At 38.2% G+C, this 26,400-nt stretch overlaps 1 protein-coding gene and 1 long non-coding RNA gene across 2 annotated transcripts in view; one reads left to right on the top strand and one right to left on the bottom strand.

The window, feature by feature from the left end:
- Window positions 1-26,400, bottom strand: part of KDM5A (lysine demethylase 5A) — a 95,605-nt gene that overhangs the window by 40,707 nt on the left and 28,498 nt on the right. Inside the window, exons 9-14 of the mRNA XM_043563485.1 lie at window positions 24,830-24,949; window positions 23,977-24,135; window positions 14,302-14,483; window positions 12,245-12,407; window positions 10,558-10,677; window positions 5,200-5,394 (exon numbers count right to left, since the gene is read on the bottom strand). Coding sequence (XP_043419420.1) covers window positions 5,200-5,394; window positions 10,558-10,677; window positions 12,245-12,407; window positions 14,302-14,483; window positions 23,977-24,135; window positions 24,830-24,949 — 939 coding nt within the window. The remainder of the gene's footprint in view (window positions 1-5,199; window positions 5,395-10,557; window positions 10,678-12,244; window positions 12,408-14,301; window positions 14,484-23,976; window positions 24,136-24,829; window positions 24,950-26,400) is intronic.
- LOC122473229 lies at window positions 18,418-19,246 on the top strand. The gene is made up of 2 exons (XR_006294627.1): window positions 18,418-18,895; window positions 19,157-19,246. It is a non-coding gene; the product is annotated as an uncharacterized LOC122473229 (long non-coding RNA).

Below are 26,400 nucleotides of genomic sequence, written 5' to 3'. Positions count from 1 at the left end.
GCTTTCGGGTGGCCAGGCACATTGTCCATGAGCAGTCATATTTTGAAAGGAATCTTTTTTTTTCTCTGCACAGCAGCTCCAACAGTGGGCTTAAAATTTCAGTAAACTGTTTGTAAACACATGTGCTGTCATCTGGATTTTGTTGTTCCAGTTACACAACACAGAGTAGATTTAGCACAATTCTTAAAGATTTATTTATTTTTTAAAGTTTATTTTATTTCTCTTGAAAGAGAGAGAGAGAGAGTGAGCATGTGAGCAGGGGAGGGACAGAGAAAGGAGAGAGAGAATCCCAGGCAGGCTCCACATTGTCTGCACAGGAGCCCGACGCAGGGCTCAATCTCACCAGCTATAGGTGAAAACCAAGAGTCAGATGCTTAACTGACTGAGCCAGCCAGATGCCCCTAGCTGGACCCTGAGATTTTAGGATTGGTAAATGAGCAATGGCTTCAACTTAATGTCATCAGCTGTATTAGCCCCTAACAAGAGAGTCAGCCTGCCCTTTGAATCCAGGCATTGACTTCTCTCTAGCCATGAAAGTCCTAGATGGCATCTCCTTCCAATAGAAGGCAGTTTTGTCTACACCGAAAATCTATACTTAGCGTAGCCGCCTTCACTGATGACCTTGGCTACATCTTCTGGATAACTTGCTGCAGCTCTGTATCAGCACTTGCTGCTTCACCTTCCATTTTTGTGGTGTGTAGATGATTTCTCTCCTCAAACATCATGAACCAACCTCTGCTAGCTTCAAACTTCTGCAGCTTCCTCACAGCTCTCAGCATACATAAAACTTAGGAGTTAGGGCCTTGCTCTGGATTAGGCCTTGGCATAAGGAAATGTTGTGGCTGGTTCCATCTTCTATCCAGATCACTAAAACTTTCACCGTATCCTCAAAAAAGGCTATTTTGCTTTCTTACTGTTCATGTATTCACTAGAGTAGCACTCTTAATTTACTTCAAGAACTTTTCCTTTGCATTCACAACCTGGCTAGCTGGCACAAGCAGCCTAGCTTTTGACCTAAGTAGGATTCCCACATGCCTTCCTCACTAAGCTTAATAATTTCTAGCTTCTGATTCAAAGTGAGAGATGTGTAACTCTTCCTTCCACTTGAGCACTTGAAAGGCCGCTGTAATAGGGCTATTACTTGGCTTAACTTCAGTATTGTTGTAGCTCAAAGAATAAAGAGGAACAGAGAAATAGCTAGTTGGTAGAGTAGGCTCAACATTCACATTTATCGATTAAGTTCACCATTATGGGGGCACAGGTTGTGGCACCCCAAAACAATTACACAGTTGTAACATCAAAGATCACTCATAAAATGACCATAAAGAATATAATAATAATAATTTTAAAAAGCGTGACCAATTAAAATATGGGCAGAAGGGGTGACTGGGTGGATCAGCATCTGATTCTTGATTTGAGCTCAGGTCATGATCCCATAGTTGTGGGATCAAGCCCTGTGTGAAGCTCCATGCTGAGCACGGAAGCCTGTTTAAGATTTTCTCTCTCCCTCTGTCCCTCTCCCCCACTTGCACTCTCTCTAAAATACAAAAATAAAAAATAAAAAAACAAAAATCAACAAAAATGGGCAAAAGACATTAACAGACATCTCTCCAAAGACATACATGATCGCTAACAGGCACATGAAAAGATGCTCAACATCACTCTTCATCATAGAAATGCAAATCAAAACCACAATATAGTCTCATGCCTCTCAGAATGGCTAAAATCAAAACTATAAGAAACAACAAGTGTTGGCATGGATGTAGAGAAAGAGAAACCCTCATGCACTATTGGTAAGAATGTAAATTGGTGCAGCCACTGTGGAAAACAGTATGGAGGTTCCTCAAAAAATTAAAGTTAGAATTACCATATGATTCAGCAATTGCACTACTGGGTATTTACCCAAAGAATATGAAAACACTAATTTGAAAAGATATATGCACCACTACGTTTATTATAGCATTCTTTACAATAGCCAAATTATGGATAAAAAAACATGGTATATATACACAATGGAATATTATTCGGCCATTAAAAAGAACAAAAACCTGCCATTTGCAACAACATGGATGGATCTAGAGAATATGCTAGTGAAATAAATCAGTCAGAAAAAGACAAATACCATCTGATTTCATTCATATGTGGAACTGAAGAAACAAAACAAAGAAAAAAAGACAAAAAAAAAACCCACAAAAAACAAAAAACCTCAGACTCTATTAAGGGAATTTCATTCTTTTTTTAAGTAAGCTCTACACCCAATGTGGGGATCAAACTCATGACCCTGAGTTCAAAAGTCATCCACTGTGCCAGCTAGATGCTCCAGACTCTATTAAATATAGAGAATAAACTGTTGGTTACAGAGGGGAGGTGGGTGGGGGGGATCAGTGAAATAGGTGAAGGGGATGAAGAGTACGTTTATGATGAGCCCTGACTAATGTATAGAATTTTTGAATCACTATATTGTACACCTAAAACTAATATAACATTGTATATTAATTATACCATAATTAAAAATGAAAAAAATGAAATAAAATAAAATGAAAAAATTTGAAATATTTTGAGAATTACCAAATGTGACAGAGAGACATGAAGTGAGCAAATGCTGTTGGAAAAATGAGGCCAATAAATTTTATCAATGCAAGGTTGCCACAAACCTTCAATTTGTAAAAAACACAGTACCTGTGAAACTTCAAAAGATAGACACCAGGCAATGGGAAAGAAATAATTCTTTGTGGAAGGTGAGTTGACTGTATTTATGTGAGTCTGTTTCTGGGTTCTCTGTTATGTTCCATTGGTTGATTTGTCTGTTCTTTTGTAAATACCACATAGTCTTTATTACTACTCTAGCTTTATAGTAAGTATTTAATACTTTTATTTATTTTTTATGAGTATAGTTGACACATAGTGTACTTTAGTTTCAGGTGTACAATTTATAGTAAGTCTTGAAATCAGGTAGTGTTAGTCTTCTGAATTTGTTCTTCTGCAATATTGACTTGGCTATTATGAGTCTTTTATCTCTCCAAATAAATTTTAGAACCAATTTGTCAATATCCATAAAATAACTTGCTGGGATTTTGATAAGGATTTCACTGGATTTATAGGTAAGTTGGGAAGAACTGACATCTTGACAACACTGAGTCTTCCTATCCATGAACATGGAATATCTCTCCATTTACTAAACTCTTCTTTGATTTTGTTCATCAGAGTTTTGTAGTTTTCCTCCCTGTACATGTTCGGGGTACCTGGGTGGCTCAGTTGGTTAAGTATCTGGCTCTTGGTTTCAGCTCAGGTCATGATCTCCCTGTTTCATGAATTCAAGCTCAGCTTCAAGCTCTCCACTGGGAGCTCTCTTAGGATTCTCTCTCTCTGCCCCTCCCTACTTGTACTCACTTGCTCTCAAAATAAACTTCCAAAAAAAAAAAAAAGAAAGAAACTGGGGCGCCTGGGTGGCTCAGTCAGTTAAGCATCTGACTTTGGCTCAAGTCACGATTTTGCGGTTCATGAGTTCAAGCACCATGTCAGGCTCTGTGCTGACAGCTCAAAGCCTGGAGCCCACTTCAAGTTCTGTGTCTCCCTCTCTCTCTACCCCTCCCCTGCTCGCACTCTGTCTCTCAAAAATAAACATTAAAAAAAAAGAAACCTAAATATTTCATTCTTGGAGGGTGCTAATATAAATGGTTAACTTAAAAAAAATGTTTTTTAATGTTTATTTGAGAGACAGTGTGCATGTGAGCACAGGGAAGGGCAGAGAGAGAAAGAGAAACAGAGAATCCTGTCAGCGCAAAGCCAGGTGAGGGGTTTGATCCCACAAACCATGATATCATGACCTGAGTCGAAAACAAGGGTTGGAGGCCTCACCAACTTAGACACCCAGGTGCCCCAATGGTAATTTGTTTTTACTTTCAAATTAAAACGTTAGTTGAATTTTTAAAAAATAGAGTTAGGAGCACCTGGGTGGCTCAGTCAATTAAGTGTCTGACTTTGGCTCAGGTCATGATCTAATGGTTCATGAGTTCAAGCCCTGCACTGGGCTCTGTGCTAACAGTGCAGAGCCTGCTTGGGATTCTCTCTCTCTTCCCCTTCCCCGTTTGCTCTCTCTCTCTCTCAAAATAAATAAATAAACTAAAAAATTAAATTAAAATTTAAAAAAAGGTTTGGGGTGCCTGGGTGGCTCAGTCAGTTAAGCGTTTGACTCTTGATTTCAGCTCGGGTCACAATCTCATGTTGTGAGTTTAAGCTCCCATGCTGGGCTCTGTGCTGTCAGCACTTAGGATTCTCTTTCCCTCTCTCTACCCCTCCCCTGCTCCCACTCTCTCAAAAATAAATAAATAAATTCTAAAAAACAAAAGATTTAATTTACTACAAGCATTCAAAATCCTAACACTTGTTGGGGGTGGAGGGGGGTGGCGGTGGGAGGTGGATCTGGTCACCCTCTGCCCAGCCACCTCCATTATAAGGAAACTCCATCAAAAATTCAACTGGCTTCCAAACCAGGAAAAAAAAAATCCCAGCATTTGGTCATTCAGTACTTCCTACTCATTAAGTTGCTTAGAAAGAGGAAAGAAATAAAAACAAATCAATTTAGTCTGACAGTTGGAATCACCAGAAACATAACTTTTATTCAATTTCAAACCTCAAAGAAAAGGATTTGAACTTTCTTATTTAAAGAAATACTATATGTAGAAGATTCTTATTTATTTTTTTTTAATTTTTTTTTTTTTAACATTTATTTATTTTTGAGACAGAGAGAGACAGAGCATGAGCAGAGGAGGGTCAGAGAGAGAGGGAGACACAGAATCTAAAGCAGGCTCCAGGCTCTGAGCTGTCAGCCCAGAGCCCGATGCGGGGCTCGAACTCACGGACCGTGAGGTCATGACCTGAGCCGAAGTCGGACGCCCAACCGACTGAACCACCCAGGTGCCCCGAAGATTCTTATTTAAAGAAATAAATATATACCTAAGAAATTCTAGCTGATAGGATTCTATTTTTTTAATCTAGAAATGACATAAAGATTCCTAAAATTTTTCAATTTGAAGAACGCAAAATGGCCAGTATAAAAACATACCTTCTCTAAACTTATGATTTTTGTGTTCAACTTCTAAAGGAATCAAAGATGAAAATGGATTCTTTCTACACATTCCATTTTTAGTATATTCCATGAGCAGTATTGAATACAGGGAATGTGCCAAGCAAACTCACCATTTGTACAACAGACTCCCTTAATCTTGTCTCTTCTTCAGTCATGAGAGTCAATTCTTTGCACACCATGGCAGCCAGGCCCACGTCTAAGCATTCTGGATCTGCTGCCATCTTGAAAATGAGTTCTTCATGTGAAAAGACACAATGGCGCCTTAACCGTCTGTAATGATTGACACACTGACGTCCAATGGGTAACTGTAAAACGACAAGTTTCTCAAATTAACTTACTTGCTTATAACATTTTCCAGAACAAAACCACTATTTAGCCTACAGATCCTCTCTTTTACTGTAAAGAAGGCAGAATAACCAACTCCATTTGAAAATAAGAGGTAACTTAAATATTAAATCTTTATGGCCCAGCAGGAATTTCAAAGGTGTTCCCACAGAAAATTTCCATAATTTGAGATGCTAAGCCTCTACCCTAAGCTATTGACTTTCTACTCATTATGTACCAGAAGTACAAGTTCCTTGATATTTAAATAAGGTAGCAAACTTTTAGACCAGTCTAACATAAACTGCCTTTAAAGAAAAAAGAAAAGACATTCAGATTATAAAGGGTTCAGTGGACATATTCAGCACAGAAGTTTCCACAGAACAAAAAGCAGAGATGTTACCAGAAGTTTGAAAAAGAAAAGCGGAGAAAAAAAGCACTACTTTAGCAATTCACATGGACTCAATTTTTTGTAAGAACCAAAGCAAAAGATGATTTACATTTTAGCATCTAGAAATTATTTGAAAAACAATCAGTCTAGGGCACCTGGGTGGCTCAGTAAGTTAAGTGTCCAACTCCTGATTTCAGCTAGGTCATGATCTCACGGTTTGTGGGATCAAGACCCAGGTCGGGCTCTGTTGACAGTGTGGAGCCTGCTTGGGATTCTCTCTCTCCCTCTCTCTCTCTCTCCTTCTCTCTCTCTCTCTCTCTCTCTGCCCCTCCCCTGCTCACACACACACTCTCTCTCTCAAAATAAATAACTTAGGGATGCCTGCGTGGCTCAGTTGGTTAAATGTCCAACTTCAGCTCAGGTCATGAGTTCATGGGCTCATGAGTTCAAGCCCCACATTAAGCTCTGTGCTGACAGCTCAGAGAGCCTGGAGGCTGCTTTGGATTCCTCATCTCTCTCTCTCTGCCCCTCTCCCGCTCACGCTCTTTCTCTCTCAAAAATAAACATTAAAAAAATTTTTAATAAATAACGTAAAAGTAAATACATACATACATACATACATACATACATACAATCAGTCTGACCCAAAGAGAATTCAAAGTGAAGTCCTGAGATTATATACTTTATTCTCCCTACGTGAAATGATCACTTTTCATAAATCATCAGATTCCTTCTTTAAGATAAATACTGAAAATTTCTTTAACCATCAAGCTTTAAGCCAAATTGTGATACTAGTTATACTATACAGGCACTCCTTAGAGATATTGTGGGTTCAGTTCCTGACCACCATAATATGTGAATACCACAATAAAGTGAGTCCAGTGAATTTTTTGGTTTTCCAGTGCATATGAAAGTTAGGTTTACACCATACAATATATATTTAGTGTGCAACAGCATTATGTCTAAAAAAAAACAATGTACACACTTTACTTCAAAAATACTTTCTTGGGGGGGGGGGATGAAAAAAAATACTTTCTTGCTAAAAAATGCTAACCATCACCAGAACTTTCAATAAATCCTAATTACTAATCATAGATCCCTGTAACATATAATGAAAAAGTTTGAAATATTGCCAGAATTACCAAAATGTGACATAGAGACATGAACAAATGCCATTGGAAAACTGGCACCAAGAGACTTGCTTGACACAGGGTTGCCACAAGCCCTCAATTTGTATTTAAAAAAAAAAATGCAGTTGTGGAGTGCAATAAAGTGTGATGAAACACGTATGCCTGTACACACAAACACACACACTCCTCCCATTCCTTTTCTCTCTCTTTTCTCTCTCTTTCTCTCCTTTTTCTCTCTCTTTCCCTCTCCCCCCCCCCACACTTGTATCCTCCTGTACAGTGGAAAAACTTGGGTGATTTAAATAGGGTTTTAGTTTACATTTGAAAACTAAGATATAAAAGAGAAAAAATTAAAAAATGGACCTTTAAGAACCTTTTAGAAATCACCTCCAGTTTAAGACAGGCAGAAGACAACGATAGGAATCATAGTTTAAGAATATAAGACTATCTCTGAATCAAGTAATATTTCCATACTCTTCTAAAGAAACCATCTTTCCCAAGAAAACAATTATACTGAACTTATGATTAGCAATTATTTTGTCTATTAACAATCTACAAGTCTTTCATTTCTTAATTCATAAATATTTACTTTTTAAACATTTCTGATACAACTTATTAACAATGGCAAGAAGATATGCAGATCTCAATTATTATAATCTGTAAAGAAGCCACATAAAATACAACTGATTATCTATTGTGGCTTATAAAACTTAATACCATCACTTTATTCCAAATCTAAAGCTGCTAAAACATTTCATTTCTATGGGAAGAAGACACGAATAGACACTTTTCCAAAGAAAACATGCAGATGGTAGACACATTAAAAGATGATCAACATTGCTCATCATCACGGAAATACAAATCAAAACCACAATGAGATACCACCTCACACCAGTCAGAGTGGCTAAAATTAACTCAGGAAACAACAGACGTTGGCAAGGATGTGGAGAAAGAGGAATCCTCTTGCATTGTTAGTGAGAATGCAAACTGGTGCAGCCGCTCTGGAAAACAGTGTGGAGGTTCCTCAAAAGAGTAAAAATAGAACTACCCTATGACCCACCAATAGCACTAATAGGAATTTATTCAAAGGATACAGGAGTGCTGATTCAAAGGAGCACATGCACCCCAATGTTTATAGCAGCGCTTTCAACAATAGTCAAATTATGGCAAGAGCCCAAATGTCCATCAAACGATGAATGGATAAAGACAATGTGGTATATATACAATGGAGTATTACTCAGTAATCAAAAAGAATGAAATCTTGCCATTTGCACCTACGTGGATGGAATTGGAGCATATTATGCTCAGTGAAATAAGTCAGTCAGAGACAGACAGAGACAGAGACAAACCATAAGAGACTCTTAAATACAGAGAACAAACTAAGGGTTGATGGGGGTAGGGAAAATGGGTGATGGGCATTGAGGAGGGCACTTGCTGGGATGAGCATTGAGTGTTGTATATAAGTGATGAATCATGGGGATCTATTCCTGAAGCCAGGACCACACTGTATGTTAGCTAACTTGACAATTAAAAAAAAAAAATTCCCATTTCTATCACACCCTTCTTCTACAGAGTTTCAAGGACTTTTACATATATCATCTCACTTATTTGAAGTTATTAAGCAAATCTTAACATCTTTATATACCATGTGAAAAACTTAGGCCCAGTGAAATTAAAAGAGCTGCTCAAGGCCAAACATCAATAACAGTGAAAATATTAAAGGCAGAAACCATCTTTAATTTGTTTCTGAATTACCTCTATTTCCTATCCTACAGCTAGCCAAGAAACAAGTAAATCATAAAGTTAATAAATGTTAGTTAAATTAAAAAAAAAATAGAGCTTGGGGAGCCTGATTGGCTCAGTCGATTAAGTGTCCAACTTTGGCTCAGGTCATGATTTCATGGTTCATGAGTTCAAGCCCTGTATCGGGCTCTATGCAGACAGTGCAAAAAGCCTGCTTGGGATTCTTTCTCTCTTCTTCTCTCTCTACCCCTTCCCCACTTGTTCTATGTCTCTCTCAAAATAAATCAACTTAAAAACAAAAACAGAGTTCAAACCCAAGGACAAGTCCTAAGCTCGAACTTGCTCATACTGCTCCTTAAGCCTAATAACGTTCAAAATTACTAGATCAAATAAGATTACTCATGTCATCCGTTAACCAAGGAAACAAAAATGATTCACTATGAAATTTAATAAATTAAGGTGGCTACAGAAAACATAAGACCCAATATTACAAAAAAAACACCTCCCCAAGGGGCGCCTGGGTGGCTCAGTCAGTTAAGCATCCTACTCATCTTACGACTGTTAAGATTGAGCCCGTGATGGGCTCTGCACTGACAGCACAGAACCTGCTTGAGATTCTCTCTCTCCCTGCACCTCCCCAGCTAGCACACATGCATGCACTCCCTCTCTTTCTCAAAATAAATAAACATTTAAAAAAAAGATACTTAAAAAAAAAATATATATATATATCTCCCCAAATGTTGAGAGACAGAAAAGCGTCACTAAAGGAAAAACAAAGTCAAAGAGTGTATCATAAATTTGCAGTCTTTTCCCAACCAACATGACATAATCATATCTAATTACTTTTTGATATCTATCTCATACAAAAAAGCAAAAGAGAAATCACTGGCATTATCATTTAAACAAAAGTATATCAACAGAGATCCAATATCATAGTAATTTTTTAAAATAAATTTTTTAAAAGGAATAATAAAACAAAATGGCAGGAAGAGTAAAATCAACTAATTGTCTATAAAAAGGAAAATAATAAAGGGATATTTTAAAAATCTGAGCTAAATATTGGAAAATATGGGTAAAATTCTTTTATTTTTAATTTTTTAATGTTTATTTATTTTTGAGAAAGAGAGAGTATAGTGGTGGGGGGAGGGGGGGCAGACAGAGAGGGAGACACAGAATTTCAAGCAGGCTCCAGGCTCTGAGCTGTCAGCACAGAGCCTGACACGGGGCTCAAACTCACGGGCTTCAAGACCACGATCTGAGCCGACAGTTGGACGCTTAACCGACTGAGCCACCCAGATGCCCCGGTAAAATTAATTCTTAAAAAGATCTGGTTGTAGGGGCACCTACATGGCTCAGACGGTTAAGCCTCCAACTTCCGCTCAGTCCGTGATCTTGCAGTTCATGAGTTCAAGCCCCACACTGGGCTCCCTGCTGTTGGCACGGAGCCCGGAGCCTGCTTAGGATCCTCTGTCTCCCTCTCTCTCTACCCCTCCCTGGCTCTAGTGCACATGTACTCTCCCTAAAATAAATAAACGTTTAAAAAAAAAAAAAAAAAAAGATCTGGTTGTCATTATAAACTCCATAAGTTGCTCAGATAAAGCAAAGACTAGAGGAACCATATTCTCTCAGAAAAGAAAGATTCAAAAAATATCAACTGTTCATTTAAAATTCAAACAGAATGGGGAAAATAATGGATAAGAACTATAAAATCTTCCAAATAAAAAGTGTAATGGAAACTGAACTTTCTAAATTATAACAGCCACTCTACTCTCTACTGAAATATTCATGAATCCTCCCCTCCCCAGCTATGCAAACATGGCAACTAAGATGCATTTTCCAGGGGTGTTAGTAGACGTACAACAGCTACTTGCTATAGAACAGACCCAGTCAGCAGTACAGAAGTTCACAGCTTCAGCAAAGTTGTAGCCCTGGTTAAATCCAGAATGATAGGCACGAGGAAATGTCACAACAAACTCTCCAGCACATTGATTGGTCCTGTACACCTAAATGCAAAGTGGGAACAGGGATATAAAACAAAACAAAATAAAAACAACAAAAAAGGGGAACAGATTTTATCAGTCACTTTCAGCAGCACTTACTAAAATTAAAAACAGTAAAGCATTCATTTACACCTATCAGAAGACAACATCAGGGTTTAAAAAGGAGCCCGAGGGGTACCTGGGTGGCTCAGTCGGTTAAGTGTCTGACTTCAGCTCAGGTCATGATCTCACGGTTCGTGGGTTCGAGCCCCACATCAGGTTCTGTGCTGACAGCTCAGAGCCTGTAGCCTAATTCAGATTCTGTGTCTCCTTCTCTCTCTGCCCCTCCCCCGCCCATGCTCTGTTTCTCTCTCTACCAAAAATAATTTTAAAAAAAAAACAAAAAAAAAAACAAAAAAAAAAAACGCAGCAGCCAGAACTCTACCTTCTTAAAATAGTCCCTGATAACAAATTATAATAATTCATAAAAAGAAAGTATGAGACAAATTTTCAAAGAGAAATGTTACTCACTGAACTACTAGTTTCTGAAACTTGACAAAATTTTTACAATTAAGAGATTTTTTTCTTTTACTCCTTTTATCCTTGTGTTGTCAACCATGGTAAAGGATGGAATTTCCTCCTACTCTTGGATAATTTTTTGGAAATTAACTAATTAGTTCATACGTAATATGGAAATATCCCCAAAATCAGTTTTCCTGAATCCCACTTAGTTTTATAATAATACTATATGTCTTTAGAAAAGTCCCATATTTGGGGCACCTGGGCGGCTCAGCTCAGTTAAGCATCTGACCTCGGCTCAAGTCATGATCTCACAGCTCATGAGTTCGAGCCCCATGTCGGGCTCTGTGCTGATAGCTCAGAGACTGGAGCCTGCTTTAGATTCTCCGTCTCCCTTTCTCTCTGCCCCTTCCCTGCTTGCGCTCCTATCTCTCTCTCTCAAAAATAAACCTTAAAAAAAAAAAAAAAAGTCTCAGATTCTAGTACACATTCACTCTTCAAAGACAAACTAACACTACTATTACTCAAACTACTTTCTCATTAAGGGTGTGATGAATATTTGAATATATACAGCAAATCTGTATATATTTATACTTTATCAGGTATTAGTGGCTTAAATTTAATAATCATTATCAAAACCAAGTTGAAAAGTAAAAAAAGTATCCATAGTATATTTCATTATTGCATATAAAAAGAGGCTGTGAAATCTTTACATGAAAAATGATCTCCAAAGGATAGACATTAGTTATTACAACTATCACTTAAAATACTTACACTTTGACTAAACAAGGTTAATAAGGAATACAAGATTTTTGTTAAGACCAGGACATAATGGTTTACTGAAAACAGAAGACTATTTTCATAGGTAGTTATACATAAAATATGATGAATACTTTAAAACACCTCTTAACCAAAAAAATGTTCTTCCCTTCAGAATATAAATTCTAATTTGGCTAGAAAATGACATGATCTTTTGCTTCCAGTTACAAAACAAAGCATATGTTGTGATTCTAATAAAAAGCGAACATAAATTTAAAGTAAAAATACTAAAAGGAGACCCGAAAAGACTCACAGGCACACCATGCTCCATCAGTACATTGGGATTCATGATGGTGACTAACTGATGCAGGAGATCAGGCTGGGATTCAAATAACTCAGGGGCCAGCTCCCTCATCACCTCCTCCAGTTGTTCTGCAGCATGAGATGGCACACCATACCAGGTCTTTGGTTCCCCCCTAGCAAAAGAAACAACTGTTTAACTAGGTGAGCATGGTACCAATGAGGCCAGGGTCTCTCATGCAAATCCACTAATTTATAATTAATTTTGTTTGTCCCATGGTCATAAATTATATACCCTGAATCCTGGCAAACCAACTCATAAATCTATTGTTTGATGAGCTATTGTTCATAAAGAAGGTAAGGCAAGAGTATATAAATAGGCAGGCACATACTTATCACTACTATTAGAAAAGCAATTCAAAGCACATGAACTCTTTAAGGTGGATCAACAAATAGTATTTCAAACAGGAAAGATCCTATCTGAAAAACCAACATCATTCTAAAGGATACTGACATGGTACCTTGATTTCAAGTCCACTGGACATTCCAATTATCCCCACAACGACCAAAGTCAAAGTCAGTACTCTCTAGACTACTTTTACATAACTTCATTAAGTTGATTTACTATCCAACAAAATAAGGCAAGGCTGGAAATTGTTGAAAACTTAAAGAATTCTATCTATAAATCTTAAGGACCAAACTGGCCCCATTAATGTACCAGACTTTAGCGGACTAGAGTTCATTTATAATACTAAATTGTACTCCTAGGAAATGGATTTAATGGGTCATACTATATTTATAAAATAGCTGCATTTCCTAATCCTAATACAATCCACAGTGCTGTCTCTAACAGAACTTACTATAATCATGATAATGTTCTATAGCTGTGCTAACCAATACATACAGCCCTAGTCACCTGTGACCATAAAGCACTTGAAATATGTTTCCTATAACTGAGGAATTACATTTTTAATTGTATCTTAATTAAAAAAAGATTGTTTTTAATGTTTATTTATTTTTGGGAGAGAGACAGAGGATGAGTCAAGGAGGGGCAGAGAGAGGAGACACAGAATCTGAAGCAGGCTCCAGGCTCTGAGCTGTCAGCACAGAGCCCGATGCGGGGCTCGAACTCACGAACCAAACCACAATATCGTGACCTGAGCTGAAGTCAGATGCTTACCCAACTGAGCCACCCAGGTGCCCCATTCTTAACAAATTTAAATAGCCACATTTAGCTAGCAGTTATCATATTAAACAGCACTGTGATAAAGCAGAGAAATAAAATCACTATAGTTTTCCACTGCAAAGAGTGATTTGAGTAGTATCTTCCAAATGGAGAAAAAAACATCATATAGTTGATATCATAATAATGGACAAGGAACTGGGCAAGTAAATAAAAGCTATGGGGGAGATACAAAAATTCAGCCAACAAATTTAATGAATACACATGTAACAGGCATTTTTAGGGAAAATGTTATCAAAAAGAAAAAAAAATCATTTGATAATTTCCAATACTGAAGGTTTAGTCAGATCTTAATTATATACACGCTTTGAACATTCTACCTTGAATATCAAAAGATACACCAAGTAATTTTCATGTACACCAAATAAGTATCATTTGGTCTAAAACTCTAGGCTCTGAGGGCACCTGGGTGGCTCAGCTGGTTAAGCAATCTACTTCGGCTCACGTCATGATGTCACAGTTAATGAGTTCAAGCCCCGAATCAGGCTCTGCGCTGACAGTGTGGAGCCTGCCTGGGATTTTCTCTCCCTCTGCCCCTCCCCTGTTCATGCACATGCTTGCTCTCTCTCTCTCCTCTCCCTCTCTCTCTCAAAAATAAATAGTTTAAAAATAAAAATAAAAAATAAAACTCTAGGCTCTGCTGCATGCACATATTTTAAAAGGGAAGGTATCTGAGATATACATATCCTTAGACCTCTACACTTCTCAATATGTTACCCTACTTTGGATAGGAAATACTTTTAAATTCAGCTCTTACTAACATATCACCTAATACTATATCACACCTTTAAAAAGGTTACTAAACATATAACAAAGATCATATATACCAGTGTAAGTAGTTGATGGAATAACTCCAGTGATCTTCAATGTGCCAGCAGAAAGAAGAAAAACACATTCCCACATAGAGCCATGGCACTTTCATACCAGAGATGTCTACATTAATGTGTGCAAGAACAGACTGCTCTAGGACAGGCATATTATTCAAATTCCAACCAGAAAGTGCATACTCCTATAAAGAAAAAAAAAAAATGTAAATGAAAGATCAGAAATGACACGTGCCCAATAGAAATTTCAAGGGAGTCTTTTAAAATAAGGTAAAAATTGTATATAATATTTATAATAATCTAGTCCATAGAATCATGCTCTTTGCTCTCTGCAACATGTAACTCATATATCTATTCAATCCTGTCTCCTGTCTAGCTGGCATTTAGATTTCCCTTTAGTTATTTCAGATACCTCTGGTTTATTCTGAAGCATATAAGCAATTTTTTTTACTACTCTTCCCTCAAATACACTACTATAAAATTATGTGAGACTCATTTTAATAGGACAGTATTATATTTCTATTTTATCCCTAGTAGTATAACTTCCCCAAATATTTATAGCACGGTGCCAGATATTGTGAAAACAGAATACTACGATATGTAATCCTGCATTTATGCCAACAGCAAAAACTAAGATGACACAGAAAGTCACCATTACCACCCCCACTAGCAACTCACCTAGAAATACTGGATAAATTATAATAATGAAAACATTTGTTTCATAGATGAACTCAAAAGAAAAAAGAATTTCCAGTTTCCAGAAACAAAGAAAAAGGAAAAAAAAGGCAGAATGAAAAAGGAAAGCTACTGACTGAGTTTTCATAGAGGCTTCTCTGGATATAAGGGCTGGACACTGAGTTTCAAAAGCCTACCCTGAAACCATTATGAAGCCTTAAAGTGCTTATCATCCTTGCTGGGAGCAGTTCTCAAAGTGGGGTCCAGGGAACCCAGAACTATTTCCGGGACTATGCAAAGTCAAACTATGCTCATAGGAACTGTTAAGATGTTATTTGCCTTTTTACACTCATTCTTACAGGGATGTAGTGTGAATTTTCCAGAGGATACATGATATGTAACATCACAACAGACTGAATGCACAAAGAAGAAAGTGAACCCAGCTGCCTTCTATCAGGTAGTCGAAAACTGCTAAACGTGGATGCCAGGTACTGAGGGAAGGAGGAAAGTTCATTATTATGTGCACTTTCCACAATACAGAGTTGAAAAAATAAAACCCTCAAAGTAAGAGCTTTAACAGCCAATGACAAAGCTGAAGACAGAATGTGTCAACTAGAAGTCAGATTTGAGGATATCATCCACATTGTAGCACAAAAAAAATGGAAACTATAAATATGTAGTTAAGAGTCGCAGAGGACAGGGGCGCCTGGGTGGCGCAGTCGGTTAAGCGTCCGACTTCAGCCAGGTCACGATCTCGCGGTCCGTGAGTTCGAGCCCCGCGTCGGGCTCTGGGCTGATGGCTCAGAGCCTGGAGCCTGTTTCGGATTCTGTGTCTCCCTCTCTCTCTGCCCCTCCCCCATTCATGCTCTGTCTCTCTCTGTCCCAAAAATAAATAAAAAACGTTGAAAAAAAAATTTTTAAAAAAAAGAGTCGCAGAGGACAAAATAAGAAAGTCCATCATAGGTTTAAGTAGGAATTCCATGCAAACTGGTGCAGCCACTCGGGAAAACAGTGTGGAGGTTCCTCAAAAAATTAAAAATAGATCTACCCTATGATCCAGCAATAGCACTGCTAGGAATTTACCCAGGGGATACAGGAGTGCTGATGTATAGGGGCACTTGTACCCCAATGTTTATTTATAACAGCACTTTCAACAATAGCCAAATTATGGAAAAAGCCTAAATGTCCATCAACTGATGAATGGATAAAGATGTGGTTTATGTACACAATGGAATACTACTTGGCAATGAGAAAGAATGAAATCTGGCCATTTGTAGCAACGTGGATGGAACAGGAGAGATTTATGCTAAGTGAAATAAGTCAGGCAGAGAAAGACAGATACCATTATGTTTTCACTCATATGTGGATCCCGAGAAACTTAACAGAAGACCATGGGGGAGAGGAAGGGAGGGAAAAAAAAGGTACATAGAGGGAAGGAGGCAAACCATAAGAGACTCTTAAATACTGCAAACAAACTGAAGGTTGATGGGGCGTGGGAGAGACGGGAAAGGGGGTGATGGGCATTGAGGAGGGCACCTGTTGGGATGAGCACTGGTGTTGTATGGAAACCAACTTGACAATAAATTATATTTAATATTAAAAAAATAAGTAGGAATGCCATTAAGAAATAGTAAAGAAATAGGGGCGCCTGGATGGCTCAGTCGGTTAAGCATCCAACTTTGGCTCAGGTCATAATCTCTCAGTTTGTGAGTTCAAGTCCCATGTCAGGCTGTGTGCTGATAGCCTGGAGCCTGGAGCCTGCTTCAGATTCTGTGTCTCCTCCTCTCTGCCCCTCCCATTCTCATGCTCTGTCTCTCCCTGTCTTTCAATAATAAATAAACGTTAAAAAAAATTAAAAACAAAGAAATAGTAATGAAATACGATTCATACCCTCAATATGCTTTTTAAAAAAGGTTTTCAAAAAATACTATTCAATATGTTTTTTAGTTGGTTGGTCAGCTGGTTGTGTGAAAACATAATCAATCTAGTTGAAGAGGTAAGACCTACATACAAAAAGTTTCAAGACAACAGTATACACATGAAACTCCAAACACAGATAAAAGAGTAAATTCTTTAGTTCTTCAGAGGACAATGGTAATTAGTGTGGGTTTGCATCATTAAGAAAACTTTTTTTTTTAATATTAATGTTTATTTATTTTTGAGACAGACACAGACAGAGAGAGACAGAGTGTGAGCAGGGGAGGGGCAGAGAGAGAGGGAGACACAGAATCTGAAGCAGGCTCCAGGCTCCAAACTGTCAGCACAGAGCCTCATGCAGGGCTCAAACTCGTGAACCGCGAGATCACGAGCTGAGCCGAAGTCAGAGGCTCAATCGACTGAGCCACCTAGGCACCCCAGGAAAACTTTATAGAAAAGAAGAACCTGAGTAAAGCTTAGAAAAATAGATAAGATGTGACAATGAATGACAGAAAGACAGAATATACACTGTCCTGGCTGGTGAAGGGGAAGACTGAAATTAGTCATACTCAGAAACACAGGAAATAAGACTAGAAAAGAAGAATGGATCTTTAACCTTAAATTAAGAAGCTTAGGTTTTATCCTATATTCAGAAAAGAAATAAAACAGAATCTGAAAAATGAAACAGTATAAATATAGTATCTTAAATATTTTTAAACTTTTGTTTACGGAAAGTTTGAAACATAAACAAAAGTAGACAGAACTGCATAATGAACTCCAGAAGACCTCTCAACCTTAACATGTTAAGTAAAAGCAATATATTTAAATTTTTTTAACGTTTATTTATTTTTGAAACAGAGAGACAGAGCATGAGGGTCAGAGAGAGAGAGGGAGACACAGAATCTGAAACAGGCTCCAGGCTCTGAGCTGTCAGCACAGAGCCCGACGCGGGGCTTGAACTCACGAACCGCAAGATCATGACCTGAGGTGAAGTCGGACGCTTAACCGACTGAGCCACCCAGGTGCCCCAAAGCAATATATTTAAAATGACTGCAGAGACAAGCAGTAAGCAGAAAATCTGGTTAACATAACAGGCCTAAGACTACTATTCTTCAAAAAGCCTACTTAAAGTTCTCTTGGCTGGTATGTGGAAACTGACATGGCAAACAGCTCCCTACACTAATAAAAAGAGTGATTTATGATGCCTAGACCATACAATGTAGTTTATGTACACTTGCTTTCCTTCTGGGAGTTTGGGATTTTATAGTATGTGTTAAGCAGAGGATGCCCAGGTCACCAGCCTCCAATAAAAACCTTGAGTTGGGTCACTAATGAGCTTCCCTGGTAGGCAATACTTCCTACACATTGTCAATTTGATACTAGTGCCTTCTATGTAACTCCATTAGGAGGACTCTTGGATGCTTCTACCTGGTTTTCTCTGGATTTCGGCCATGCATCTTTTCCCTTTGCTGATTTTGCTTTGTATTCTTTCACTATAGTAATCATAGCCATGAGTCCTCCCAGAAAATCACAACCTGGAGATGGTCTTGGGGACTCCAAACACAAGTGGTCATTATTTAAGATTATGACAATCATCCCAACATGATGTGACAGGACCTAGACAAAGATGGTGGTAACGGGTATGAAAAGAGGCCAGTCCTACAGAAAATAATGAAAAATGAACTAACAGGATTTAGTCAATGACTTAATATGGAGCCAAGGACAAGAAGAAAAAAATGTTCCCAAGGTTTCAAGTTCTGTGCCTATTTTTATTCCTTAGAAGCCCTGTTGGTAGAGCGCATTGTATTCATAAGACAATATATTAACTTCAGAAGTACTTCTCCAGTAAACTATGACTCCAGAGAAATATGCTATCAGATACCAAGAGCTATCTCATGCAGAAGTTCAACACAAATGTACAACGCCTAGTGAAATGTTGGTAGTTATCTGCTATTCTAGTACAGTAACTTTACCGTAACTGATATTAAGTATAAAAAGTCTGAAGGTTTGGGGCACCTGGGTGGCGCAGTCGGTTAAGCGTCCGACTTCAGCCAGGTCACGATCTCGCGGTCCGTGAGTTCGAGCCCCGCATCGGCCTCTGGGCTGATGGCTCAGAGCCTGGAGCCTGTTTCCGATTCTGTGTCTCCCTCTCTCTCTGCCCCTCCCCGGTTCATGCTCTGTCTCTCTCTGTCCCAAAAATAAATAAAACGTTGAAAAAAAAAAAAATTAAAAAAAAAATTAAAAAAAAAAAAAAAAAAGTCTGAAGGTTTTACACAAACTCTAATTAGTCCTTAAAATCCTTTTGTAATAAAGAAGTCCTCTCATTCTATCTTTAAACACAACAAAAGTATCCTGTGAAAAACATTACTGCTTAGAAAACAAAGAGCAAATCCATGATCCAGTCTAGAAAAAAAGTTGTATCACCTGTCTCTTTATACTATGGTTGGTTACAGCCCAGCATTTCTCCACATTCATGAAGGTGAATAGAGCAAAAGCAGAAATAGATAAATATTCATTTAAAACTCAAACATGGAGAAAGACTAATATTTGTATTATTAATATTAGGTGCTTAGGTTTGACACTTAAAATAATCTTTAAAATCTCTGTGACCTTGTTTTTAAGATCAGAAGATATAAATATCTGTTTAAGAACAACTTAAAAATTCAGAACAGGGGCGCGCCTGGGTGGCTCAGTCGGTTGAGTGTCCAACTTTGGCTAAGGTCATGATCTCGTGGCTCACGAGTCTGAGCCCCGCATAAGGCTCTGTGCTGACAGTTTGAAGCCTGGAGCCTGCTTCAGATCCTATGTCTCTTTCTCTCTCTATCCCTCCCCTGCTCACACTCTCTTTCTCTGTCAAAAATAAATAAACATTAAAAAAAAGTTTTTTTAATAAAAAAAATTCAGAACAGAAACAAAATTCAGAAAAAGGCAGAAAAAGTCTCTTCCCAATAATTCAGTAATTGCCCACCACTTGGCAAAGGAAGGGTATAAAGAAACTCTGATGTGTTTCCTTATACCTATAAAAACCAGATTAAATTCAGTGATACTGAACAAACCATCTGTATATTATCTATGTTCTCCATCTATTGTAATCATTCTCTTTCTCCCTTGGTAAAACCCAATGTGTATTCTCTAATCTATATTATCCTAACCTGATTATTCCAACCTGTACTCTACCTACGCAGAAGGAAAAATATAATAACAAGGCTAAAATAATAAGAAAGCCAAAAGATGTAACTTTTGATCATAAAGAAATGAAACAAAATGAAAACTTAATTCAGCACACATTAAGTGCTCAGATACTGGTTGGCATAATATCCAATGAGATGGTACCATGAATAAACTGGGTAAGTAATGCTATAAGGAATTAGGATGGACTGAACAGGGCCTGAAGGGACTCAAAAACAAAAAACAAAAAGGGTAAGACCACGTAAGTAGTATACTCCATTTCTTTTTAAAAAGAATATGCAATTCTGCATGTGTGATATATAAATGCTTGCATAGAGGGGCGCCTGGGTGGCTCAGTCAGTTGAGCGTCCGACTTCGGCTCAGGTCATGATCTCGCGGTTTGGTTCGTGAGTTCGAGCCCTGCATCAGGCTCTGTGCTGACAGCTCAGAGCCTGAAGCCTGCTTCAGATTCTGTTTCCCTCTCTCTGCCCCCTCTGCCCCTCCCCGACTCATGCTCTGTCTCTCTCTCTCTCTCTCTCTCTGTCAAAAATAAACTTTAAAAATAAATAAATAAATAAATAAATAAATAAATAAATAAATAAATAAATAAAATGCTTGCATAGATCACTGTATCTGAAGAACAGCTAGAAGATGAAATATTGTCTTCCTCTGTTACATTGGTGATCTGGGTAGGAGAGAGACTTTTAATTGTAAAGAATTTCCAGCAGTGGTCATATGGAGAGGTTGGGCAATGCCCCTCCACAAAAAACAAAGATAAATCTGGACAAAATTATCAAAACAGCCATTTCTAAGGCACTATAAATCAACTAAAGGCAAACAACAGAACAAGACAAAAAACTGAGAAGCATTTACAACTGAAAGACTAAAAGCCTGAATAAAAACATTCCCAGATAAGCAAAGACTGAAAAAATTCATTCCTTAGCAGACCCATACTACAAATAAAAGCAGTCTTCCAGCCTGAAAGAAAATGACCTGAAAAAGTAAGTTGGATCCCACAGGAATAAATGAAGAGCATCAGAAATGGTGTATTTGTGAGTAAATAGGTAAAAGAGTATATGTGTATTTTTTACCTTCTCTTAACTTTTTAAAAAAGATGGTTTAAAGTAATAATTATATTGCTGTGTTGTCGTGTTTATACAACATGTAGACATAATGTATAACAATACAGTGGGAAATGAAGAAAAAAGTTGCTATATTCACCAGAATTAAGTCAATATTAACATAAAGTAGGCTGTGTAAAGACCATTTAAAAAGTTAAAAAGGGGCAAAAGGGGCACCTGGGTGGCTCAGTCAATTAAGTTTCTGACTCTTCATCTTGGCTCAAGTCATGACCTCACAGTTCATGAAATCGAGCCCCGAGTCAGGCTATGCACTCAGCGTGGAACTTGCTCGGGATTCTCTCTCTCCCTCTCTTTCTGCCCTTCCCATGCACACACGTGTACTCCCTCTCTCTCTCTCTCTCTCTCTCTCTCTCTCTCTCTCTCTCAAAAATAAACTTTTATAAACAAATAAGATGCATATTATAATTCCTAGAACCACTAAATAACTAAAAAGCATATATGCAAAACAAAAAAATCTAGAGGAATTAAAATGGTATTATGAAAAATATCTGTTTAACACCAAAAAAAGGCCACAGAGACAGAGGAACAAAAAAAACCACAAGACACAAAATCACAAAATGAACAGACATGAATCAACCGTGTCAGTAATTATATTAAGTGTAGATACACTAAATACTCCAATCAAAAGGCAATCCTCAGACTAGGTTTTTTAAAAAAGCAAGATCCTGGGGCACCTGGGTGGCTCAGTTGGTTAAGTGGCCGACTCTTGATTTTGGCTCAGGTCATGACCTCACAGTTCAAACCCCCTGTTGGGCTTTATGCTAAGAGCACGGAGCCTGCTTGGGACTCTCTCCCTCCCTCTCTCTGCCCCTCCCCTGTTGGCATGCACGCACATGTACAACGCTCTCAAAAATAAATAAAAATAAGCATTTTTTGTTTTAAGAAGGCAAGATCCAATCATATCCTCCTACAAAAAACACACTTTAGATTCTAAGATACAAACAGATTCAAAGTAAAAGAATGTTAAAAGATATACCTTGCAAATACTAACCTTAAGAGAACTGGGATAGTTATTCTTTTTTATTTTTTAATTTTTTTTTAATCTCTATTTATTATCAAGAGACAGAGCATGAGCATGGTAGGGGCAGAGAGAGGGGGAGACACAGAATCCCAAGCAGGCTCCAGGCTGAGCTGTCAGCACAGAGCTTGACATGGGGCTTGAACCCACAAACTTCAAGAAGCATGATCTGAGCTGAAGTCGGACACAACCGACTGAGCCACCCAGGCGCCCCAGGATATTCTTTTAACTATATATCCTTCTGCACTATGTAACTTTTTTTTTTTTAACCATGTGTAACTCTTTTCATAGGAAATAAAATTCTTAATCACTGCCAATATAGAAGGAAAGGAAAAGTGAAAAGGACCAAAATAATGAGAAAAAGAAGTGAATGATCATCTTAATTCAGCTTTGTACATAAGGGTCATCTCCTATTTGACAGAACTTCAATATATATTACAGTTTAAATGCATTATTTGAAAACCTACCTGCTCAGGTGTTAAAGGAAACTTAATTTTGAACCTATCAAGAAATGTAACTCTTTTTAAAAAAATCTTAAATCACTTCAAACACAAAGAGGCAAAATTTTTTTAACTGGAATCAAAGTTTTAAACTAATTAAAATGGTTGGGGCACCTGGGTGGCTCAGTCGGTTGGGTGTCCAACTTCAGCTTAGGTCATGATCTCACAGTTGGTGGGTTCAAGCCCCACATTGGGCTCTGTGCTGACAGCTCAGAGCCTGGAACCTGCTTCAGATTCTGTGTCTTCTTCTCTCTCTCTCTTTGCCCCTCCCCCACTCATGCTCTGTCTCTCAAGAATAAATAAACACAAAAAAAAATTAAACTAATTAAAATGGTTTTGGGGCGCCTGGGTAGCTCAGTCAGTTAAGCATCCGTCTGACTTTGGCTGTTATGATCTCACAGTGTGTGGGTCTGAGCTGTGCTAACAGCTCAGAGCCTAGAGTCTGCTTCAGATTCTGTGTCTCCCTCTCTCTCTGCTCCACCCCCACTGTGCTCTGTTTCTCAAAAATGCACAAATGTTAAAAAAAGATTTTAATAAAAATAAAAATAAACTAAAATGGTTTTAAAATGCAAAGTTAATGGGAGAGTAGGGAGAAAAAATAATAATAGTAATAATAAAATGCAAAGTTAAGGGGTGCCTGGGTGGCTGAGTCGGTTAAGTGTTCCAACTTCAGCTCAGGTCATGATCTCACAGTTCGTGAGTTCAAGCCCTGTGTCGGGCTCTGTGTTAACAGCTCAGAGTCTGAAGCCTGCTTCAGATTCTGTGTCTCCCTGTCTCTACTCCTCCCTCACTCACTGTCTTTCTCTCTCTCAAAAATAAACATTAAAAAAAAAAAAAGGTTTTTTTAATGCAAAGTTAAATTTTTAAGGGTACTTTGAATGTATTGTTTTTAATTTTTTTTTAATGTTTATTTATTTTTTGAGAGAGAAAGACACAGCATGAGCAGGGGACAGGCAGAGAGAGAGTGAGAGACACAGAATCCGAAGCAGGCTCCAGGCTCTGAGTCGTCAGCACAGAGCCCGTCACAGACTGTGAGATCATGACCTGAGCTGGAAGTCGGACACTTAACTGAATGAGCCACCCAGGTGCCCCTGGATGTATTGTTTTTAAAACTGAAGATAATATATAATGTCCAAAACCTACAGATTGAATATTTTAAATGAATGTAATCCCTTAAAATTAGAGAAAGGCAGTTTTCTACTATGCAAAGGCTAAATCAGCTTGGGCTAAGTTTGAATTACTACTATCTGCTCTGCACCTCTTCTTCTGGCAGCATCTTTCTCCGACCATCCTTCACAGGAAATCCACTTCCAAAGTCTTTTGAGGAGATATCAGCTCCATACTCTACAATAACATCTTCTTCAATGCTGCTCACCAGCCGCCAGAATTCCTTTTCTACTAGTTCTGTAGGAACCATCTATACAGGGAAAACAAAGATTACAGATTACTAACTCCCTATAACCATAACCTTCTAAAACATAAAATGCAGATCAAGTGAACACAAACCCATGATAAAATGAAAAGTCATTTCCAGAGCTGAAAAGACCAGGTTCTTAGCTTTTCCCAATGAGGACAGCAAAATGCTAAAGGCACCCTAAATGTTCAGAAAAACATAATAAACTTGAACTGCCTTTTTCTGTAAACTGTTTTCCAACTAAGAAATATAAAAATGACCCAGGACATCAAGAAAGAAAAAAGGAAATGGAAAAATCAAGGCTGAATTTTAATAGCTTTGGCAAATTTTTTGGATAAGGATATTAAAAAGCCCAAGATCCCCTAGGAGAAGAACAAACTTCATATTACAAGTAACAACAAAAGGAGCAACTGCCACATACTTCATGGTTTTCTATAAAAGATTTCCTACAGAAGGCTAATAAACAATTCCAAGATCAAAGCAGATTTCTCAACAGGAGAGTACACACTGCCACATTAGCAAATGAAAAAAATAGAAACAGATGCCAGGCCCCTGATCTTTAGATTTAATATTCTATCATCTTTCTCATGCTGTCCCGATTTTCCACAAAATGATGAAAGTTAAAAGCAAACCAAAAGCTTTGGACACAGATAAATCTTCAGACTTCCCCAAACCAACCTAAAAGAAAGATACTCACATGAACTGGCATATTGAAATAATCAGACTTAAAATTATCTGCCATCTCTCCAAAGCTCTGAAGTGTATACTCTCGTACAGCTTGTTCAAATCCAAAGGCCTCTCGAGGTTTATTGCATTCCTAGGAAGAAGAAATACCTAAGATTAACTCACTGAAAATGAACAAAATATTAAGGCTCTCAGGCATTACCTTCTTTGATCATTTCCCTAGGGGAAGCAAATCCAATCAACCTTAGCAAAACAAGCATTAATTACTTGCAATATGAAATCAGTAAATAATGTTCTAAAACCTTAACTGCATTTTCACAGCCTTCCAGTAGGAAGGTGGCAATGAGACAGTTTCAGACTCTGGAGCTGGCATTTAGCTCGGCACCAAGACAAGGTGAGAGGGGCGCCTGGGTGGCTCAGTCGGTTAAGCTCGGCACCAAGACAAACACCTGGAGGACTACTGACATGCAATCAAGCCCAGGGATGCTACTCATTCTCAGTTTACCAGTGGATTTAGCAATGGAGAAAATAAATGTTCACAGACAAAGGAAAGATAATGGATAAAGGGATATCCACTTGACTGCTAGAATATCTAGCTATAGGAATGGTTGTTTCACACCACCAATCACCCTAACCAGTATCTTAACACAAATTCTCAGAGTATAACTGCTTTGGAATCATCTAACCATGAGAATAACAAATAATAATTCAAAGCTCTGAATACACCTAGATACAACCCAGCCAACTCCTTCCCTTCCATATCCTACCACAACATTCTGTTAAGCAAACGGATTAGGTATTTCAGGACAATAATGTCAATGTAATCTTTGAATAAGAATAATTTAGAATAATCAGGTAAAAATTTAAATAAGCTAATAGATACTATCCATTATCTGTTAACATGAGAACTGGAGGCATAAATCCTAAGTTCTAGAGCTTTATGTCTGATTTCTACTTTGGTTTTTTTTTTTTGAAGTTCATTTATTTAAGTGATCTCTACACCCAACACGGGTCTTGAACCCATGACCCCAAGATCAAGAATTACATGCTACAGGGAGCCTGGCTGGGTGGCTCAGTCAGTTGAACGTCTGACTTTGGGTCAGGTCATGATCTCACGGTTGTTAAGTTCGAGCCCCACACTGGGCTCGCTGCTGTCAGCACAGAGCCTGCTTTGGATCCTCTGTTCACCCTCTCTCTGTCACTCCCCTGCACTTTCTCTCTCTCTTTCTCTCTCTCTCTCTCTCTCTCTCTCTCTCTCTCTCTCTCTCAAAAATAAAACATTTAGGGATGCCTGGGTGTCTCAGTCAGCTGAGTGTCCGACTTTGACTCAGGTCATGATCTTGCAGTTTGTGAGTTCAAGCCCCGCGTCGGAGCTGTCAGCACAGAGCCTGGAGCCTGTTTCAGATTCTGTCCCCCTCTCTCTCTGCTCAACCCCACTTGTGCTCTGTTTCTCTGTCTCTAAAATAAACATTAAAAAAAATTTTTTTAATTTAAAAAATTTAGGGGCACCTGGGTGGCTCAGTCAGTTAAGCATCTGACTTCAGCTCAGGTCATGATGTCACAGTCCGTGAGTTCAAGCCCCAC

Source organism: Prionailurus bengalensis, chromosome B4, assembly GCF_016509475.1.
Source record: "Prionailurus bengalensis isolate Pbe53 chromosome B4, Fcat_Pben_1.1_paternal_pri, whole genome shotgun sequence".
In the NCBI taxonomy this organism is placed as follows: domain Eukaryota; kingdom Metazoa; phylum Chordata; class Mammalia; order Carnivora; family Felidae; genus Prionailurus; species Prionailurus bengalensis.
Note: the sequence above shows the minus strand (reverse complement) of the source record. Positions and strands in the feature narration are given on the sequence as shown.